Raw genomic sequence first — 20,408 nt, forward strand, 5'->3', positions numbered from 1 at the left:
CAGACTACAACAGCGTTCACAATGTCCGTCCGGCTGCCATGCATCCAGGACTCGAGTACGACTAACCGGCACGAGATATCGAACACTTTTTAGCAAGGACAAAAAGTTTCGGAGCAGAAGAATACAAGAGCCATGCGAAACATCGTCAACTGAGCAGGTAGTGTCATTCCCAGACTTGAAAAGCTAAATCTTTTATTCATTTCGTTTCGTTTCGTATTCATGGTGATAGTGCGTCCCGACTTCGTCAAATCAATTTGTAAATCATAACACGCTGCGCCTTTTCCCTTCCACGAATCCCACCCACATTCGCCCTGCAAAATCAAAATCATGCTCTGTTGTCATCATCCCCGAGCCAGCTCAGTCCGTATTCGATTCCTCCCCGTCAAGTTGTTCCTCATCGTCAGCCACCTCGAGGACGGGCCCTGCGATGTTCAACCCATCGGGGGCAACGGCCGGCGCTTCTTGCACATACGCTGTGCCTTGTGCTTGTCCCACTGCCGCGATGAGCTCCGAGACCTCTTCTTCATCTTCCACCCGGATGTCTGGCAAGGCGAGTGCGGCCAGTGATCCAGGTCGAAACTGCTCTCTAAGTCGCTGAATTCGACGAATCAGGTCCCTAGCCAAAGCTCCCATGTCTTCCAATTCCTGGATATCGTGATTTGGCCCTGCTCCCGTCTGTGGCAGAGGTTCCAATTCACCCACTAATATGGTGTGGTCATGCTGGCCCATCCCAGTACTCTGCGCATTTAGACTCGTGAAGAATTCCACCAGTCCATCGATTGCCTCTTCGGTGGCTGAGACGGAATCGTTGGTGGTAGAATCTGTCCGTCTGTCTTCCAATGGTTTCCGTATCTTCTCCTTGCGCCTTCGACGAGTTTTCAATTTCTGCGACGCGGATTGGGCGCGAAGGAATGCCTCTGACTTTCGCTTACATTTCCCCGTCAGCATTCTGTGCCACCGACAGTTGGGGCAAAAGAATGGCGCGTTTGTTTCTGTGGACAATGTGGTCGGATTGCTCGTGATTGTGACAGTCACGGTGGTGGCAGCGTTTTCTCCTTGAGCTGGCCGGCATCCCCTACAGGGACAGGGAGGGTCTAGTGCATTTGCACAATCACCACATACGTGCACCTTGCATTCGGCACATTGCTTCATCACCGCCGTGCACCGTCTTCTATGATCTCCGGGTGTACGCATGGTGGGACAGAAGAACGCCTGGCAGCCTTGCCATCTAGGGACGGTTGAAACCTCGGCGAAAACTTGACCTTGAGGAGCACCGCTGGTCTCGGCGACTGTGACCGAGTTGACGGATGGTGTGGGAGAGGTTGAGCGAGAAAGTACGCCTGTGCTGTTCGATGCAGGAGATAAAGGTCGATGTGGAAGATCCATTTCCGCTAGAGGCGATTGCAGCTCTCTCAAGAATTGCCCAACCTCGGCGTCCAAAGAAGTTGGATCCCCAGCAGCGCCTTCGCCAAGTCCAGAAGGTAGGTCCCTCGAAGGTCGTGATGCCGAAGAGGCGGAGGACATCGGCTGGGCTGTGGCAGTGTTATGAACAGCTGCGCTCTTGGATATCTCGGACTCAGTAGAGGCTTGGTTTCGGGGAAGCATTTCTTTCCTTTGCCGCATGAGCGTCGTCAATAAGTTGATGGCTTTTTGTCGTGATCTGTATTCTTGTTTCTCTACCGCAAGATCTTTGTACCCACAAATTCTCGCCCGCATGCGGTCACCGATGTCATGCTTCAGGCACAACGCCGTAGAACAGGCCTTGCATTTAACTTTCCACTGGTTCATGTTGTAGCACTCATCGCATAGCACTCGAGGAACTGACACTGCAGGATGTGCTGAAGGGCTCAAAGTGGCCACACTCTGGAAGAAACTGTCAATTGAAGACCATCGTCCGGCCGGGCCGTCCAGGGTGGTGCTTTGCGAAAGGCTCCTCGATTGCCCTGTTCTGAGTGTTTCGAACTGTGGGCTGCTAGGGTCAAATTCAGGATCTTCCCACCCCTGACCTTGCGGAAGCGGAGCGGCGCGAATACGGTCAGTGTCACGCCCTGAATTGGGTCCAAACGTTATGCCACCTCCTCCAGAAAAGACTGGCTCCGTACAACACCATCTGAATTTGGTGTTAGGAAGCGTATTAGTAACTGTGTTCTGCTGACCATTTGCCGCTCCGTTGGGAGGGAGATCTTGGTCCTGCATTGAGCAAGGTGAGACTGCGCAACCAGGAGCCCACCAGAACTTGTTCCTCTCTTCCTCTGGAGCGTTCTTGTTCCGGAGATATGGCCTGTCAAAAGCACAACTTGCACAAAGAGTTTTCCTGCATCCTGAACAGTGCATCATAACCGAGCACTGTTCACATCTCTCAAGGATCGGGTCCGAGCAATTCTGGCAGATGATGTTTTCCACAAACTTTCTGTGAGATTCTCGAAGGTGAGTTGGCGTGGCTTTGCCCTCAGCTCCTGTCCCAATCGGCTCCCCGTTGAGTGCTTCTTCATCAAACTCCCAACTCCTACAGTCATGTTTCCGTTCCCGAGCGACTGTATCGCTGGAGGTGGCCGGCGGTTCGACGGGACCGAGCCAGTTGCGACTTCTCCACAAGCGGTCATAGACCACCCACACCTCCCGAGGGTCCTGGGGCATTCGCATCTTAACGTAACCCCTCCTGCGGTAACAACGGGCGCCGGGTGTAGTGCACCATGCAGTATCGGTCCAGATTCCCAACTTATGACAAGTAAGAACCAATTCGTGCGTGGGTTCGCTGTCGCTCTCTTTGCGCATAAGACTACTTGGTAAATACGGCCTTCTCCTGTGGTGTCGACATCTGTACGTATACAGGCTCTTTAGTGCGAGCGTCTCAAACCCGGGCGGACCAGCGGCAGATGGACACTGTCGGGCCAAAGCATGCATCTGCAGCCATGGGTTGATATGATATTTCAATGACACATTCTTGCAACCCCGGACCGACACGTGTGTTAGACTATCTCGTCTGAGGATGAGGACGGTCGAAGTCAATGTCGCACCGCTGACTGCGGTATTGTCCAATTCCAGACTAGTCAGTCGCGTGCTGAAGGGATTGATGATGTTTAAAAGAATCTGATCAAGGGCATAATTGCTAGATTGTTGTCGAGGAGCCGCCGCTCCGCCAGCCGCAGCGTGTCCCGGTATTGCGGTGACCACCGGTTGATATAGACGCCATGATATGTATCGCCATGATGTGGGAGACTTTTGGAAGAAGTCCCTGAGCAAGGAGGATGTTTGGTACAGCCGGAAGATCGTCTGAGTCGGCACCTGAGATAGTAGCGATTCAAGGATAGGAGGGTTACAGGTAATCAGGAGCTCGAATGCTGAAGGAGTCCTCCGTGTCGGCGCCGGCGTGGCGGACATACTGACTGATGGAATGGTGTTTGCCCGAACCTAAAGGCAATCGATGCCACGCACATTTCAGCATCGACTGAATGAATTGTGAAGCTGGTTAGAAGAACGGATCATGGAAACAGTGGCAGCCATAAGAGGACTCGAGGACTTATGAGGCTGGGCGTGGACGACGTTCGTGAGGCTGCGTTCCAGGGCGCCAGTGAATGAGAGACACGACGCCCTCAGGCTTGTGCTTAGGCCTGTCGCTTTGTCAGAGGCGCAGGAAGACAGGTCATGTGACTATGCCTATTTGGCGGCAGCCTGGCGGGACTCGGAAGTGAAAGCGTTCCTGATAACAAATATAAGCGGCAGAGTGATAATGCCAAACGATGGTGAATTATATCAGGATATCTCAGAAATAATGCCTTTGCTTTCAATGTTTCAAAGAGTAGCGGATCGACGTAGAAAAGTTAAATGTATACAGCGATGAGTACGGGAAATACCTAGGTATGTATGTTACAGCTGTGCACCAACACTCCTCCGTAGAGGTTTCACGGTGAAGCACAGAACTTCTTACGCTCTTACGCAGCCCGGCAGCCTTTCGCAGACATGATCATATATTGTTCGCGAAGTTCGACAAACATGTTTCCACAATGTCGCAACAAGGCTATCGGAAACCGCTGCTTCTGGCCTTGGCCGGGACAGTAGTCCTTACAGCCGCTGCCTATGCATACGGCCATTACTTCCACCATTCCAAAGCACAATCACAGCGAACGACTGCCCTGCACCGTAGCAATGCGATCCGTCGTCCCAGGCATAGGAGGCGCTGGCGTCATGGATTTGAGCACACCACTCTCGATTACGATCCCACCGAGCGAGCTATCGGTCACTTGGAAGAGCGAAATGAGCGAAGAGAGGGCTATGGAGAATACCAGAATAAATGGTTCTTCCCACTTCCGGAGGACTCGCAGGAAGTGGACTTGACGCTTGTTCCCTGCAACTTAAGATCCATCTATGTCTATTTGTTACAGCACTCACCAGCGCCATTGTCGCCATATCAACAAGACTGTCTGCGGCTGCACATTCACGGCGTCTTCACTCAGAATTTCCTCCGCGAAGAGTTTCCGGAGGGTTATATCATTGGTGACGATGCTTACAATGTGGCGCGGGGATTGGAGCTCCTGGATGTGGCGGAGGAAATTGTGTTTGAGGTAGTCAAGGCCTTTGACGAGGGCGAGTTCCACCTGAGCGAGGAATGGAGCCCTTTGGACGCTCCTATTCAAAGCCCTCGGATTCCGGCCGCGGCGACTGATGGCGCAGCGGAAGATTTTGCTCCTCAGGATGCGCTGGATGCATTGGCCAATCCGACCCGAGAGGATGATAACGAGAGTGAATTCTCGTACCGCAACAATAACAGCAGCAATTATGACGATGACCCTGAAGGAAGCCAGAATATGCTTGACCTCCTCTACCATGTTGCTGGTGAGCAGGCCCGGAGGGAGGGGTACATTCATCGTGGTGTGGAATGCAACAGCTGTGGCGTGCACCCAATACAGGGCATACGCTATCATTGTGCCAATTGCTTCGACTTCGATCTATGTGAAAGCTGTGAGGCAACCTCAACGCACACCAAAAGCCATGTGTTTTTCAAGATCAGGATACCAGCTCCCTCCCGAGGAAACATTAAGGAAGTGATTCCGACGTGGTATCCAGGGAAACCGAACCTGTTCCCTACATCCCTGCCTAAGGATATATCCAGACCCTTGTTGGAGCAGACTGGAATGGATCGCACGGAAATGGATGCACTGTATGAGCAGTTCAAGTGCCTCGCCGGTAATTTCTACCCCACCGATCCGATTGGGTTGGGCATGGCCATTGATCGAAAAGCCTTCGATGCATACTTCATCCCTTCCACGGCCGACAGACCTGCGCCCACCAACTTGATCTACGACCGCATATTTGCATTCTACGACACGAACAATGATGGTCTTATCGGCTTTGATGAATACGTACGTGGACTTGCGCGGTTGCAGGATAAATCACGCTATGCGCGCCTCATGCGAATATTCGACGGCTATGACCTTGACGCTGATGGTTACGTCGATCGTAAGGATTTCCTCCGCATATTCCGTGCGTATTTTGCCCTTAGCAAGGAGTTGGGTCGCGAGATGATCAACGAGCAAGAAGACTTTGGTTATGTGGAGGAAGAACTCAGAGATGTCGTTCGAGGAAGCCAACCGATTAGTGCTGCGTTCGGCGGAGGGACACTCTATGGCCACGAGTCTCGCACCGGCCAGGACAAGCAGCGTCAAGCCAACGGAGATCTCGAATTGTCTCCTGGCTCTGCCGGCGTGTTACAGCCTGATAGTGACATGCAAGGGGATCGTGAGCGGGCGATCGGTAATGTGGCTATGAATAATCGGACGAGGAACAACCCTTTCCGATCTTTCAGGACAGAGCCTGCTCAGGATGAGCCCTTGATGCTCCTTCCCATAGGGAGCAATTTCAACCATGCTGCGATAGTGGACATGGATGATGCAACCGAGGAAGAACTTGCAGGACCAGACCCTCCACTACAGACATATGGCTGGCCGCCCATCCTGACCCCGGAGCCCCAGGATATCGTCGATGCACTGGGGCAAGAAGTGCCGCTCGAGGACATCACTGATCCAGTTGACCGATCTAGAGTGCTTTTTGCACAGTCTCAACGTTTTGACAATGAGGGTGACGAGGAAGAGAAATCGCTAAGGGCGAGGGCCGTGGAAGAGCGGTGGCGGAGAAGACAGTTTTATTTGGATGAAGAGGAGGGCTTGACCAAACCTCCAGGGTACACAGAACCTGACAGCTCAGATGAAGAAGCAACCGTCTCAAGGCCCAAGAAGTCCAGTCGTGTTACAGGAGCAAGACCAAGGAGGACTTCGATACAGTCACGCTCCTCGTCCAAAGTGCGATTTGATGATAGTGCCATCGACACTGATTATGAAACACGGTCGAATGCATCCTCACGCAGCATACCCATCAACGAAAGATGGGGTGGGTATGAGCTTGGTCAACCAGAGGTAGATGTTGGGAAGGACATTCTCTATCAGGCTGTCCAGCAAGGATTCAATGAGCTCTTGGACGCCCTTTTTAAGGAAAGGGAGGATGAGTGCCTTGAGGCACAGTCCACGCGAGATGATCGCCAAAAATTCCGCAAAGAAATGGAGAAATTCAAGGAGCGTCTTGAAACAGCCCAACAACAAGAGGATGAGAATTGGTTGAGAGAAGCCGACACGCTGAGAACGGAAGAGTTGTTGCAGAGCACGCAGACATCCAGCCATCCCGAGAGACGGAACGAAGCGTCATCCGAGCAGGCAGCCTCGCCCGTGCCTGATGCGGAGGACCACATCGAGTTGATGTTCGGAAACAGCGGCGCAACTGCAAACGAAAGCCGAGACGCAGAGCAACAGGCTGGGCAGTCGAAGGACCTTTTCGACCCTACCCTCCCACAGTTCCGCCCTGACGAGGTCGAAGTGTCCCACCCGGAACCACCATCCGACCCCTTTTCTGGCGACCCGACCGAGGCGCGAGCCCTCTACGATCTCTGGACGCGACATGATGAGATCGATCTTGAAGCGCAACATCGGGGTGGGTATGGTAAGCTCAGCTTTGCTGAGTTCCGCCGGAAGATGGTGCCTGAAGACGAAATAGGCAGGGCCTTGGGCACGAAGGGTAAAGAGAATGGCGAGGATGGTGACCAACGGACATGGGAGAGCAGCGCCGACCTGGGCAGGCTGGCCTTTGTTGGCACATGGCTCGAGATGGCGAGCTTCTAAGACTTGCGATATGCACCAGTACGCGCATGTCCTGGTTGTGCATGGTTACTACAGTGTAGGTATATAGATACCTTGATGACATTATGACAGGCAAAAGAATGATACCCCATTGCTTTCTTGCGAGAAGGAACACAACATGCAAATTGCTCATCAAGTCCGTGGCTAGTTCACACCGCCACCCGTGTCGGAAAGGACCTGGAAATAGAACGAACACAGTCTTGTCTTCTCATACAGGAGTCTGATGAGCCGCTTCAATAATAAGACATACCTAGTAGAAACTCTAGACCTTCATATGGGGTCACATTGAGTGGTCTGCCCGAAAACCCACGAGGATCAACATACTGTACCCTGTGGTGATTGCGCGGATCCAGTCGATAAATAAACAGCTCGGTAGAGCCTCTCAGGTTCTCCGCTCCATCACAACGTTCAAGGGCAGGCACATCAAGTGTTTCTGTCCACTTATATTAGATTACCATCTATCCAACCATACAGTATAATCGATGCCCGCACACCGTGAGAGAGTTCCGGAACCTGGCTATTTAGGTACTTGTATGCGCTGGAGTTGTCTGTCAGGCGAGAAAGCATGAGTGAACGAGGCTGCTCCACGAGACCTCGTCCTGAGCCGTGACTGGCTGAGAACGCCCGTTGGGGCCCCTTCAATGTCCATCATGGCACCGCAATGCACAAGGTAAACATACACAGGGAAGATTGTGTGAGTATTTAGGGATAGAATATATATATCTAATTGTCCCTCTAGAGATGCATGGAAAGGTACATTACAGCAGATCCTGCTATACCACATCCACGGTATCTTCGTCTCACTTGTGTTGAGGTGGACCATACCGTGACCCAGACAATAATGTCCCATCCTACATGGAGGACAGGAGTAGTATCCCAACCGTTACGCCGCCCTGGTCTGGTCAGCATGAACCACAACCATTACAGATCATTATCCTTGATTCGCTTTTTGAGGGGATTGTCAAGCAGTTCAAGTTCGCAAGGCGTTGCGCAAGGCGGCGTCAAGCAGCTACAATTGCAATCCCCATGGCTAGCCCCGGCCATTATTGATCTCCTGTTTCCACGACACAGATTCGGGTCCAGTCGATTCAATGCGATTGTCCTTCTCTTCCTCCGATTGTTCTACCATGCGGCGTCGTATGAAGGTGCCGCTGCCGTTGCCACGCCCAGCATGGATGGCACTTCCAGTCTTCTCACTCATCCGATTCCACGGCACTATCCTTCGGACGACTTTGTTGAAAGGCAACCCACCGATACTCATCCCTTGCCTGGCCTGCCTTCACAGCTAAAGTCATACCAAAAACTGTCAACATCAGCATGGCTAGAAGCCATTCAGAATGAGGCAGGTCAATACAGACACTGTCGGATCCAGTCCATCAGTTGGATCAAAGCACTCGCATCTCCCTTCTCGCACGAGTTCATCCAGTTCATCGTCGAGGACAGTGTCAGTGGAGAACGGACCCGCGTGGTTGCTGGGCGTGAAGACTCGGGGGATTGGGTGTATGTAGGATGGAACTGGCAGTCTGGACAGGTGCCGAATGACCATTACATACTTCCTTTGCCTCTGTTGACGTTAACTTTTGGGTGTGAAACTGGCGGACGACTGCCGGATGTGCATTCGCTCGCGCAGCTGTTGGCGGCCACCACGGAAAGGCAACCGTACTATACCTTCCACCGGGAGATGTGTTGGTGGTATGCCGAGACGGTGTTTGATGGCATGTTTTCAAAATATGGTGGCAGCGTCAAGGAGTGGGAGTGGGCGAAGTATCGGTACTCTTTTATTGTTAAGACGAGTCTGTTGAGGAGAAAGGTCTTGACTGAGCATGCTGAGAGGTTTAAGAGCGAGTTGATGGAGGGGATGGAGTATTAGGGTTTGTGGACGATAGATACCTACAGTAGTACCCGTCCCACAACATGATTAGGACCTTTGGATATAGTGAGCTGCCGAGAACCGGAACGAGGTGTTGATAGGTTCCGTACACTTGGTCCTAGCACTTGTAAATGAAGTTGTACATGGACGGCTTACAACGTTGTAGGTATGTAGCAACTGTGTGAAGCAACCAGCTGAGCGCGAGGCTGAGGCTGAAGCCGAAGATTTGCCGCCGTTCCGCGTCATCCTGCGATTGGACTACTACTACGTACACGGCATCCCACTTACTTCTCTGGTACCGTTGCCTGTTCACACCTGAGTCTCATCACTGCTGGATCCTCCCCCTTCTCTACCAACACCCTCAAACCGCGGTAGTAGAGAGCTACTCCTATCGCCTAGAATAAACAGCAAACAGGTCCACATTCCCTTCATTCCACAAAACAATGTCGTCCGGCCCCGAAGTCCACCACCTCTTCCACCACCCCATTGCCGACCACTCGTTCTCCGCCGACCGACAGACGCTCGCGGTCGCAAGAGACAGCAATGTCGAGCTATACCAGCGCTCAGGTGGTGGGGCCAAATTCGTGCTGAAGGATGAACTCAAGGGTCATGACAAGACGGTCACGGGCGTGGACATTGCTCCCAACAGTGGCATGATAGTCACTTGTTCTCAGGGTAGGTGACACACATATCCCAAGACATACACACACATACACGCGCATAGCACCCATCAAGCTACCTTATATCTTATCTACCATATCCAATCAATTCTAACACTCTACAACTAGACCGAAACGCCTACGTCTGGGAACCCTCACCCACAGGCTGGAAACCCACCCTCGTCCTTCTCCGAATCAACCGCGCCGCAACATTCGTGCGGTGGTCGCCCTCAGAAAAGAAATTCGCCGTGGGATCCGGAGCTCGCGTGATCGCAGTCTGCTATTTCGAAGAAGAAAACGACTGGTGGGTATCGAAACATCTGAAGAAGCCAATCCGGAGCACAATCACGACCGTGGCATGGCACCCGAACTCGGTCCTTTTGGCCGCAGGATCAACGGACTCGCACGCACGCGTGTTCTCCGGCTTCATCAAGGGCGTCGACGACCGACCAGAACCAAGTGTTTGGGGTGAACGACTTCCGTTCAACACCGTTTGCGGCGAGTATCTCAACGACGCGGCGGGGTGGATTCATGCGGTTTCCTTTTCCCCCAGCGGCAATGCTCTCGCTTTTGCCGCCCACGACAGCAGTATTACGGTCGTGTACCCGAGCGCTCCGGACCAGCCGCCCCGCGCCATGCTCAACGTCTCGGTGCACAGTTTGCCGTTCACCAGCTTGATCTGGAACGGTGAGGCCGAGATCATTGCTGCCGGCTACGATTGTGAGCCCTTCCGGTTCCGGGGCGGCGAATCCGGCTGGGAACTCGCGGGTAGTGTTGAGACCAAGCATCGTCCCGGTGCTGGTGGCTTGGCTGCCCGTGAAGAGTCGGCTTTGCATATGTTTCGCCAGATGGATCTCAAGGGAAAAGTCAAGGATGATACGCAGTTGGCTTCGACGCATCAGAACACCATCAATACTATTCGTGTCTATGAGGAGTCTGGAGGTGCTGTCAAGAAGTTTAGCAGCAGTGGCGTTGATGGCCGTGTCGTCATCTGGACTTTGTAAACAGGCATATAGAGCTGATAGAGCTTAAAACAGCGGTCACGCAAATGAAAATGAAACCTGGAAAAAAGGGGAGAATCCACAATCCAGTCCACAGTCAAGAATACCGTACGAAGTGAAATCGAATTTCTGGCCATAAAGTTCGGCTGTCTCGCTTGCCCTTGCTCCTTGATGAACGTCTAGTCTTCACTTGCTCATGTGTCTTGTCAAATGCCAGTCTATCCTCCAAAATGAACCCACCCTGCGTAATCTCATGATCCTGCTGCCTTCTTGGACAGTACGTCGTCTTCAGTCACTCTACGTGTCTTGAATGTCCTCAACTTAAACATGAACATCCTCCCCGTTTTCTTCTTCGTCATCATCATCAATGACAACAACATCCACGTCTTCAGTTCTGCTCACATGGTTGTGACTTTCAGTATCGCTTGTTTCACCCTCTGCCTCGGCCTCGAGCGCTCTCATCCGCACCGAGAACTCCACCTGCAGCCTTGCCAACCAGGCTCTGAGTTGCGCAGGGTCAGATCCAGCACTCCGACAGCTCTCTCTTGCTTGGGACAGCTGTTCGCGCAGGTTCAACAGCAACTTGGACCTTCTGGCCGAGACCAGGGCGCGGCAGCTACGTTTGCGGGCCTCGTTGCGCTCATGCAAAGCATGAGAGACGCGAGTGGCGGTGTCGACCACCGACACAGGCAGGTCGAGAACACGGGCGAGCGCGAGACCATAGAACCTCTCCTCCTCGTACCCCTGGGCGACCTGGTATCGCATTTTCAGCTTGGAGGCGTCGGCGTTAATGTCGACCGCCAAATGCAGATTGACCACGCCGGCACGCTCGGCCAGAATGCGCGGCAGGTCGCGGAAGTGCGTGACGAACCAGACCAGAGCCTTGGACTGGATCAGCTCCTCGGCAATGGCAATGGCGATCGCAAGCCCGTCCGTGGTGCTGGTTCCGCGGCCGAGCTCGTCGATGAGAACAATGCTGTGTGCCGACACGTTGCGCAGGATGAAGGCCAGCTCGCGCATTTCCGACGCGAATGTCGACACATTGGCTTCGATGCTGTCGTCGGTCGACACACGTGCGAACATCTGGGATGTGACCGGGAACGACGCGTATGTGGCTGGCACGAAACAGCCGATTTGCGCCATAACGGCCATTAGAGCGATCGACCGAATGTATGTGCTCTTTCCGCTCATGTTGCAGCCTGTGATGACTTGGAAGCGACTCTGCTCGGTCGCATACATGTCGTTGGGCACGTATCTGTCCATCTGGCTCTTCTCGCGGATCGGATGCCGACCGGCCTTGACGGCCAAAGTGTCTACTAATTCCGGCTGCACGTACTCGTTGCTGCTGGCCATCTGGGCAAACCCTGAAAGCATGTCGAGCATGGCAATCGCTTCACTGATCTTGAAAAGAGGATGGATCTTCGTCCGGACTGCCTCGATCAATTCTTGCACTGCATGGTCGCTCAAACTGATGACTTCGTTGTGAGCATCCTTGATTTTCTGGTTCATTTTGATCAGCTCCAGGGTCTGGCATTCGATCCATTTGTTCTTTCGATACACGTTCACGAATGCCTCGGGCATGGACTTGTCCTCGACTTGAACGGCTGGAAAGCGAATATAAAATTGCCTTCCGGGCTCGAATTTCAACTCCAAATCAATTTCTTGCGCATCTGCGACGGTCAGAACGTTTGCTAGGAGAGCCTGTTGTATCAGAGGCCACACTTTTAAGCTCTTCCATCATATCAAACACATCCTGGCTGATTTCACTGTAAGTCTGTCTTGCAACGTCGAGAAGTTCGTTAACTCCAGCCTGGAAAAGATCAGATTAGAAGCCACGTTGGTCGACTTGAATTACCTGCACTGCATACACCCGCTGATTGCGCAGCTCGATCGGCTTCGTCGAGTGGGACACATCAGGATTGAGACTATGCCTGATCATAGCATCGATTTCTGAATAGCTGGCAGGATCGCAGAGCTATGACAGGTTAGTCTCATCACGATGGTGATGCTACGGCTCCTTTCCTGGCGGATCTCATCCAGCTCTTCGCTCCCGGCGCCAGTAAGTGCTTGCCAAAGAGGTTTGGCGGAATCCACAAAAGTCTTCAGCATGAGGACGTTGTTGACTGCTTGCTCCGCATACTGGATCCCCTGCTTTGTCTGTATCACTACGAGCTGTGACAATTAGCTGAGTAATATGGGAGGGAATGCTTAACACAAACAGCGGCCAGCACGCGGTCAGTGTCTACGAAAGACTTCAAAGCTATCTCGCATTAGCAAAGTCTTCCAAAGAGACAATGTGTGTACCAGATCGGATTGCAAACAGCATGTCATGCTTGGAGATCAGTTCGCCGACAGCTTCGTGTCTCTTCCTGATTTTCTCGTGGTCGGTTGAAGGCTGGAGGATATTGCTTCGCAGAAGTCGAGCACCCATAGGTGTTAGTGTTTCATTCAGCAGCCCATAAAGGCAGTCTTTGGACTTGGCATGTTCGATGTTCTGGACCAACTCCAGAGAAGCAATGGTGGCTAGGTCAATCACCATGGAACCCTCCGCGGTCTCGAATTTTATACGTAGTGTTTGAGGTGCGAAGGTCTTTTGCAATGCCATGTCGGCGAACTTCAAAACCTACCCTCATCAGTGGTTAGAAGTAGCCGGTAGCTGGTGCCATACTGCGGAGAAGCAGCATATTGCAAGGTGATTGCCTGCTAGAGCCAATTTCAGCGACGCCAGATCGTCTGGAAAGGCAAGGCGTTGTAGATAGTCGTAACCACTACTTTCAGACCAATACCGGCGGTCAAGTTTCGTGCCTACTGGGCCGCCGTTATCCACGTCGAGGTTCTCAGAGATGATAGATACGAGCTTCGAATCTGCAGCTTGCGCCATGTAAAGTACTTCGGTAGGTTCATGGACCATGAGTTTGTGGCATGTCCGAATATAAGTTTGAGTGTCTGTGAACTGACAGAGAACAGCTTCGGAAGTGGTAACATTGACGAACGAAAGTCCGACAGTGGAGGATATCCCGGGAGCTTCGCTGATTGCACAGATTGTTTCACTGTTGCTGTAGTCAGTGGATGTTCTGGCTGTCCTGGGACGTCGGCGAGTTGTGTCCGGGACCGGTGTCGTTGCCAATGTAGGCGTGCTGCGTGTGGTACTGAGCGAATCAGTAGCACTCCGGGAGGCAGAAGATCCGCTACGATACGACATGACTGCGAGACAAATGAGCGTGTCTGTCCGTCGGAAACGTTGGGCAAACTCTTGCTTTGCCAACTAGAGACTTCAAGTTGTGGAAACATTCCCTTTGAGAGGACAAAAGACGCGGGGCTTCAAGTTGAAGTCCGAATCGGATATCAATACATCAAGATAAATGGAAGGTTTGCCGACGAGGCTGTCCCCTCACAAGGCTGAGGTCGTCCATTATTTTTTTGAGTCTGCGCTACTACGAGTCTGCGCAGCGACTTCTTCTCTGATCTGCCTACCACTGCTTCAAGAGGCTGACTCAGTCATGGCGACAGTGGTGCCTCCTCCGAGTAAGAGGCAAAAGATTGCCGCTGCCGAAAAGGCAGAAAAGGCTCTGGAGGATGCCAGGATACCAGAGGACTTGGGCAGTGTCAGGGTCCAGTTTGTCGACCAGAGTACTGGGAAGTCGACGGGTCCGGTTGTTGCAGTGCCTGTCAAGGATGCAACTGTCAGGAATCTCGAGACACTATTAAACACTATCCAAGGAAATGTATGGACACTTTTTGCTCGCGGTCGCGCCAGAGTTGCTTGCATGCTGACAGGAAGAACCAGGAACCTGGAGAACGCCTCCCATACCGATTCTTCTTCCGCAACGACCGGTCGACAACGTCTGAATCCGAACTGCTCGATGTACAAACCGATCTATACAACTCTGTCCTGAAACCAGGATTTAAAAGTACCGAGGATAATATCGTCCTCCAATTCATCCCGCAGGCTGTCTTTCGCGTACGTGCCCCCTCGAGATGTTCCGCGTCGATATCTGGTCATGGAGAGGCGATCCTTGCAACAGCCTTTTCACCGGAAGGTTCCTCTAGGATGGCCACCGGCAGTGGAGACAACACTGCGCGAATATGGGACTGTGACACTGGAACACCATTGCACACGCTAAAAGGACATACGAGTTGGGTACTCGTGGTTTCTTGGTCCCCTGACGGCCGCATCCTTGCAAGCGGGAGTATGGATAACACTATAAGACTATGGGATCCAAAGTCTGGCGAAGCCTTAGGCGGTCCACTCAAAGGCCACAACAAATGGGTCACCAGTCTGGCCTGGGAGCCCTATCACACTCAGACACCTGGAAAGCCTCGATTGGCATCAGCCTCCAAGGACGGGACCGTCAGGATATGGGATGTTGTACTACGCCGTATCGAGCAGAGTCTCTCGGGCCACAAGAGTTCAGTCACTTGCGTACGATGGGGTGGCCTCAATCGGATCTTCACTTCGTCACAGGACAAGACGATCAAGATCTGGAACACAAAGACATGGAACTGTCTTCACACTCTCTCGTCGCATACGCATTGGGTCAACCATTTGGCCCTGTCTACAGACTTTGTGCTGCGCACCGCTTACCATGACCACACGGGGAAGGTTCCGGAAACAGTGGAGGAGAAAATCAAAAAGGCGAAATCCAGATTCGAGGAGGCTGCCAGGCAAGAAGGCCGGCTGGTGGAAAAGATGATATCGGCATCAGACGACAACACCATATTCCTCTGGGATCCCTCGGCCATCCCTGGCGACTCCAATGCCACGGTCAAGCCAATCGCGCGACTGCTCGGCCATCAGAAACAAGTCTTGCATGTCTCGTTTTCTCCGGACGGTCTTTACATCGCCTCCGCATCCTTCGACAACAGCGTCAAGCTTTGGAACGCCCGAGATGGCAAGTTCATTGCCACTTTACGGGGTCATGTTGGTGCTGTATACATGGTTGCGTGGTCCAGCGACTCCCGACTCCTGGCCAGTGCTTCGAAAGACACAACAGTCAAAGTTTGGGATGTGAAGACGGGAAAACTGAAGGAGGATCTGCCAGGCCACAAGGACGAAGTCTTTGCCTTGGACTGGAGTCAAGATGGGAAGTGTGTCGCCAGCGGTGGCAAGGATAAACAGGTGAAGCTCTGGAAGCATTGATTGTTCGGCTTACATGATGGTTATTTAAAATGACGGCACTTGGGAATTGTAGAATTCGGGAAATTCGCTATGGATGGGAAATGCAGATACCCCTGGGTTTCGAGAATGGAAAACACGGACAGCAATGCGATCGGACTCGCTTTGGGTAAAATTACAAACGTTCAATTTTAATGAAATTTGTATGTCTCCATTCTTTACAAAACAAGCACCGATCGTCTCACCAACTGGGAATATGACGAGTTCTTGCCCACTTGACCGAGCGCCTTCATCTCCATCTCCATTTGCTATACCGTCATCACGGCCGGGGAGGAGCCCCACGCCCAACAGGAGGATTGTACACGATTTTTCTGTTCTTGATAGGAGTCCACTTGTATCGCTTAACCCAGCCGCTCAAAGCTAGTAGGGCCGTGCCGATGATGAGAACCTTGATACCCATTTTCTTGCGGTCGTCCATCTCGGGTTCCGCAGTCCAGTTGAGGAATTCGACCACGTCCTTGGCCATCTGGGAGGTCGTAGCCGGGGTGCCATCTTCATATTCCACCAGGCCATCATACAGCACTCGCGCCATTGCAATACCGGTTCCAGGGAAGTAAGGGTTGAAGTTCAAGCCTGATTGAACAGTGGCGCCAGCGGGTGGCTCTTCGGGGTAGCCGGTCAACAAGCTGAAAATGTAGTTGCAGCCGCCGTGTCGGGCCTTGACCATAAGTGACAGATCCGGAGGCAAAGCACCGTTGTTGGCAGCACGCGCGGCTTCGTCGTTCTTGTACGGGGCCGGGATATAATCCGACAGCTTTCCGGGTCTTTTCTCGATTTCGCCCTCGTCGTTGGGTTCGGTGTCGTATTCGTTCTGTTCTGCCAGAGCCTTGGCTTCATCGACCGTCATAAACGTTCCAACCAAAGCTCGATATGGGATACGCTTAAGAGAGTGGCATGAGGCGCAAACTTCTTGGTAGACCTGGAAACCTCTTCGAAGACTGAAAAATGTCAATTTTGTGATCCTGTCGCGATTCAATCAATGCTTACGCTGCATGGTCAAAAGTCTTCGTCCACTTCGCGTGCTCCCACGGGTACTGTGTCGGGTGCAAACTAAACCCCAGTCAGCTGCATCTTCCTATCCGTTGACCGCGCAAGCTCACCCCTCCTCTGCTGGTGTCATGGCGAAAACATCTCGGCCGTAAAGATGATAGTACCAAGCGATCGAGCCGATCGTAGCTAGGGTTGCGGCGGAGGCGCCCGCTGTGAGGTAGAAAGGAGATGAGACGGCCTCGGTGGAAGTCGAAGATGCGGTACGCTGCGTTAAGCGTCAGTAGAGATGCCATATGCGTACAATTGATCTTCGTGAGAGCCAGTCCGTATGGAGAACACTGACCGTCGTTGTCTTGCGGACAATGTTTCGTGCAGCTGCCCTCAACGGGGTGCCACGGACTGCCGACGTGGCCAGCATCATGTCCAGAAGCCGTATGCGCCCTCGACAGCAGATGTTGGATCGTCCGTACACTGGAGTAGAGAAGCAAACGATGCTCGTTTGTGGAGCTAGAAAAGAGTGTTGAAGTCCACAATTGCGGTAGAGGGACTGAAGTTGCAAGCTTGAAGAACTGAAGCTCAGATGCACATTCTACCAACTTGGTATTGGATGGCATCTGATTGGCTGAAAGATGTGTGGGCCTTTATCATTTGCTACAGCGGACCACAGCGCAGCAGAGAGCCAAACCGCGGAGCACACGGCAGCACAGCGCCAAACTATGTCTACCGCGTCACTCTGCTGTGGACGGCTGCGCTGCTATATCCGTGTGTACAAGTACTTGGTGATGTCCGACCGGACGCGGTCCAGTTAATGATTCGTCTAGCTTCACCTCTGACAGACGCCGACTGTGAGCTTGTATTTTCTCTCCACGGCCACTGACCAGAGCTGGTGATGTCTCTAAATGGCTCCAAAAATCCCTCTTGGAATGATCAGTTCAAGAGCACCAACCAGCGCGACTTCAAGGTCCAGCTCATCATCTCAGTCGTGTTCGGCCTGAGCGCATTCCTCTCCTTCTGTGTATGACCCTATCCTCTACGAAAGCTGGACCTGCTTATGCTGATTGCGCTCAGGTGCTCCGACCAAAATGGACGAGTCTGTACCATGCCCGGAAGAAGCAATCCACCGCTGCTTCACGGCTGCCCGAGCTGCCAAAGACTATGTTCGGATGGATCCCAGTGCTGTACAAGATTTCGCGAGAAGAGGTGCTGGCATCAGCTGGGCTTGATGCATACGCTTTCCTCGCCTTCTTCCGCTATGCAATTAAATACCTGTCGATCACGTTGTTCTTCTCGCTCACGATCATCTTGCCGGTCAACTGGAAATTTACTGGACAACCGCCGCTACTCTATCCTCCGATCAATGGATCCGATCCTGACAGTGCTGCCATTTTCTTTGTACTGGCTGACAAGTCGAAAAAGCCGAAGAACCCGGCCATTGAGAAAGACAACAGCTATCTGTGGATGTATGTTGTGTTTGCATACTTCTTCACGTTCGTGGCTATTTACCTCCTCATTGCCGAAACCACGGACCTCATCAGAGTTCGACAAGCATATCTCGGCAGCCAGTCGACGATCACTGATAGGACGCTGCGATTGTCCGGGATACCTCCGGAGCTGAGATCTGAACAAGCGATCAAGGACTTTATCGAGGGGCTGGAAATTGGCAAAGTTGACAGCGTTATGCTCTGTCGAAATTGGCGCACGCTGGACAACCTCATGTCAAAGCGCATGGCATGCCTGAGAAAGCTTGAAGAAGCTTGGGCTGATTATCTAGGTCATGATCGATCAGTACATGCATCACGCGGCCGCCGCAGGCGTGCCAACCCCCTGGGTACAGAGCACGAAAACGGGGCACTCTTGTCGCGATCGGAGATGGAGGAGGCGCATGCCACAATCGGTGATAGGCCTAGGCCTACCTTCAACATGCGGTACGGGCCACTCAACATCTACAGCAAGAAAATCGATGCCATCGATTATTATGAGGAAAGATTAAGGATGTTGGACGAACGGATTCACGCCTTGCGGGACGCCGAGTTCAGACCAACAGCCCTGGCGTTTGTTACAATGGAGTCAACAGCAGCCTGTCAGATGGCTGTCCAAGCCATCCTAGACCCTACCCCTGGCCGACTACTCGCTAGTCTGGCACCACCACCTGCCGATGTCGTTTGGAAGAATACTTATCTTTCGCGAAATAACCGAATGATACGATCCTGGACTATCATGGTGTTCATTGGGCTGTTGACCATCTTCTGGGCTGCCGCGCTGGCTCCTTTGGCAGGTCTGTTGAGTATCGAGGTTATTGATAAAGTCCTTCCAGGACTTGCCGCAGCCCTCGAGGAGCATGAAATCATCCGCTCACTTGTTCAAACCGGTCTTCCAACATTGCTGTTCTCGCTCCTGGCTTTGGCGGTGCCCTATCTGTACGATTGGCTTGCCAACCAGCAGGGGATGGTCTCTCAGGGAGACGTCGAGTTGTCTGTCATCTCCAAGAACTTCTTCTTCACTTTCTTCAACCTGTTTATCGTCTTCACCGTCTGGGGATCGGCATCTACATTTTATGAATTCTGGCAGGACTTGCGAGACATTCTCCGCGACACAGCCGGTATTGCCTACGCCGTCGCAAAGGCTCTGGAGCAACTCTCACCGTTCTACGTCAACCTTATTGTCCTTCAAGGGTTTGGACTGTTTCCATTCAGGCTCCTGGAATTCGGTTCTGTTGCACTGTACCCCTTCTACCTCATCACGGCAAAGACGCCTCGAGACTATGCAGAGCTTGCCAAACCACCCGTTTTCAGTTACGGCTTCTACCTGCCGCAGACCATGCTCATTTTCATCATCTGCATCGTCTACAGCGTTCTTCCGTCATCCTGGATGATAACATTGTTCGGCTTGATTTACTTCCTCATTGGTGGCTTTATCTATAAGTACCAGTTACTTTACGCCATGGAGCACCGCCAACATTCCACGGGCCGGGCCTGGCCGATGATATGCGACCGTATTGTCACTGGCCTCATTCTTTTTCAAGTGGCGATGACCGGCATCTTGGCCCTGCGCGGCGCATTGACCGCTTCCTTGTTTCTCTCACCGCTCCTGGCCATCACGGTCTGGTTTACGGTGTATTTTCACCGGACTTATGTCCCTCTTATGAAGTTCATCGCACTTCGAAGCATTGATCGCACAGACCTTCTGCACCTTCCATCGCCTCCGGAATCCACCTGGGACAGAGATACTGATTATGGCCGGAACGTGGATACGGACCCCGAGACCGGTCTTCGGTATATCAACCCCAACCTAGTGCGGCCACTGGAGAGTTTGTGGATACGGCGTCCTGGACATGAACGCTCTCAGTCCGCGTAGGACTTCAAACCTCTAATTTTTTCGAACTTTCATTGTCTTGAGCATAGCAAGCGAGCGATTGATTTGGTTTCCAAATATTTAGATACCCAATGTCGCCATTATTATCACACCACCTTTCTAGGCGTCTTTGGAGCACATAGCCTTACAATGGTGCAAAGCTGCCAATCGACGAAT

At 52.5% G+C, this 20,408-nt stretch overlaps 8 protein-coding genes across 8 annotated transcripts; 5 read left to right on the top strand and 3 right to left on the bottom strand.

Annotated features, from left to right (window-relative positions):
* Nucleotides 1-64: 64 nt before the first annotated feature.
* On the bottom strand, nt 65-3,813 carry HMPREF1120_00380 (uncharacterized protein). The gene has a single exon (XM_009154377.1). The coding sequence runs from the start codon at nt 3,379-3,381 to the stop codon at nt 358-360; it is 3,024 nt and encodes a 1,007-aa protein (XP_009152625.1). The 5' UTR covers nt 3,382-3,813; the 3' UTR covers nt 65-357.
* A 191-nt stretch (nt 3,814-4,004) lies between these two features.
* On the top strand, nt 4,005-7,166 carry HMPREF1120_00381 (protein phosphatase 3, regulatory subunit; the record flags this gene model as incomplete). The annotated part of the gene is made up of 1 exon (XM_009154378.1): nt 4,005-7,166. The coding sequence occupies one exon, from the start codon at nt 4,005-4,007 to the stop codon at nt 7,164-7,166; it is 3,162 nt and encodes a 1,053-aa protein (XP_009152626.1).
* A 925-nt stretch (nt 7,167-8,091) lies between these two features.
* On the top strand, nt 8,092-9,054 carry HMPREF1120_00382 (uncharacterized protein; the record flags this gene model as incomplete). Its single annotated transcript, XM_009154379.1, has 1 exon — nt 8,092-9,054. One exon carries the CDS (start codon nt 8,092-8,094, stop codon nt 9,052-9,054), a length of 963 nt encoding a protein of 320 aa, XP_009152627.1.
* Nucleotides 9,055-9,497: 443 nt separating this feature from the next.
* HMPREF1120_00383 (actin like protein 2/3 complex, subunit 1A/1B) lies at nt 9,498-10,717 on the top strand (the record flags this gene model as incomplete). The annotated part of the gene is made up of 2 exons (XM_009154380.1): nt 9,498-9,729; nt 9,843-10,717. The coding sequence occupies 2 exons, from the start codon at nt 9,498-9,500 to the stop codon at nt 10,715-10,717; spliced, it is 1,107 nt and encodes a 368-aa protein (XP_009152628.1).
* A 318-nt stretch (nt 10,718-11,035) lies between these two features.
* On the bottom strand, nt 11,036-13,916 carry HMPREF1120_00384 (DNA mismatch repair protein MSH4; the record flags this gene model as incomplete). Its single annotated transcript, XM_009154381.1, has 7 exons — nt 11,036-12,384; nt 12,437-12,524; nt 12,570-12,689; nt 12,713-12,886; nt 12,934-12,974; nt 13,019-13,337; nt 13,383-13,916. The coding sequence occupies 7 exons, from the start codon at nt 13,914-13,916 to the stop codon at nt 11,036-11,038; spliced, it is 2,625 nt and encodes an 874-aa protein (XP_009152629.1).
* Nucleotides 13,917-14,214: 298 nt separating this feature from the next.
* Nucleotides 14,215-15,854, top strand: HMPREF1120_00385 (pfs, NACHT and WD domain-containing protein; the record flags this gene model as incomplete). Its single annotated transcript, XM_009154382.1, has 2 exons — nt 14,215-14,439; nt 14,502-15,854. The coding sequence occupies 2 exons, from the start codon at nt 14,215-14,217 to the stop codon at nt 15,852-15,854; spliced, it is 1,578 nt and encodes a 525-aa protein (XP_009152630.1).
* On the bottom strand, nt 15,834-17,470 carry HMPREF1120_00386 (cytochrome c1, heme protein, mitochondrial). The gene is made up of 4 exons (XM_009154383.1): nt 17,224-17,470; nt 16,991-17,145; nt 16,878-16,940; nt 15,834-16,828 (listed from the first exon to the last, which is right to left on the bottom strand). The coding sequence occupies exons 1-4, from the start codon at nt 17,299-17,301 to the stop codon at nt 16,150-16,152; spliced, it is 975 nt and encodes a 324-aa protein (XP_009152631.1). The 5' UTR covers nt 17,302-17,470; the 3' UTR covers nt 15,834-16,149.
* Nucleotides 17,471-17,769: 299 nt separating this feature from the next.
* HMPREF1120_00387 (uncharacterized protein) lies at nt 17,770-20,234 on the top strand (the record flags this gene model as incomplete). Its single annotated transcript, XM_009154384.1, has 2 exons — nt 17,770-17,895; nt 17,949-20,234. 2 exons carry the CDS (start codon nt 17,770-17,772, stop codon nt 20,232-20,234), a joined length of 2,412 nt encoding a protein of 803 aa, XP_009152632.1.
* Between the last annotated feature and the right edge of the window lie 174 nt (nt 20,235-20,408).

The sequence above is a fragment of the Exophiala dermatitidis genome (assembly GCF_000230625.1).
Source record: "Exophiala dermatitidis NIH/UT8656 unplaced genomic scaffold supercont1.1, whole genome shotgun sequence".
Taxonomy (NCBI): domain Eukaryota; kingdom Fungi; phylum Ascomycota; class Eurotiomycetes; order Chaetothyriales; family Herpotrichiellaceae; genus Exophiala; species Exophiala dermatitidis.

Bases quoted from the DNA above. Each gene is read 5' to 3' on its own strand.
- HMPREF1120_00380 (XM_009154377.1), bottom strand. From the start codon at position 3,381: ATGTCCGCCACGCCGGCGCCGACACGGAGGACTCCTTCAGCATTCGAG.
- HMPREF1120_00386 (XM_009154383.1), bottom strand. From the start codon at position 17,301: ATGATGCTGGCCACGTCGGCAGTCCGTGGCACCCCGTTGAGGGCAGCT. The intron at 17,146-17,223 runs GTCAGTGTTCTC...CGCTTAACGCAG, and splicing joins TTGTCCGCAAGACAACGACG to CGTACCGCATCTTCGACTTC. The intron at 16,941-16,990 runs GTGAGCTTGCGC...ACTGGGGTTTAG, and splicing joins ATGACACCAGCAGAGGAGGG to TTTGCACCCGACACAGTACC.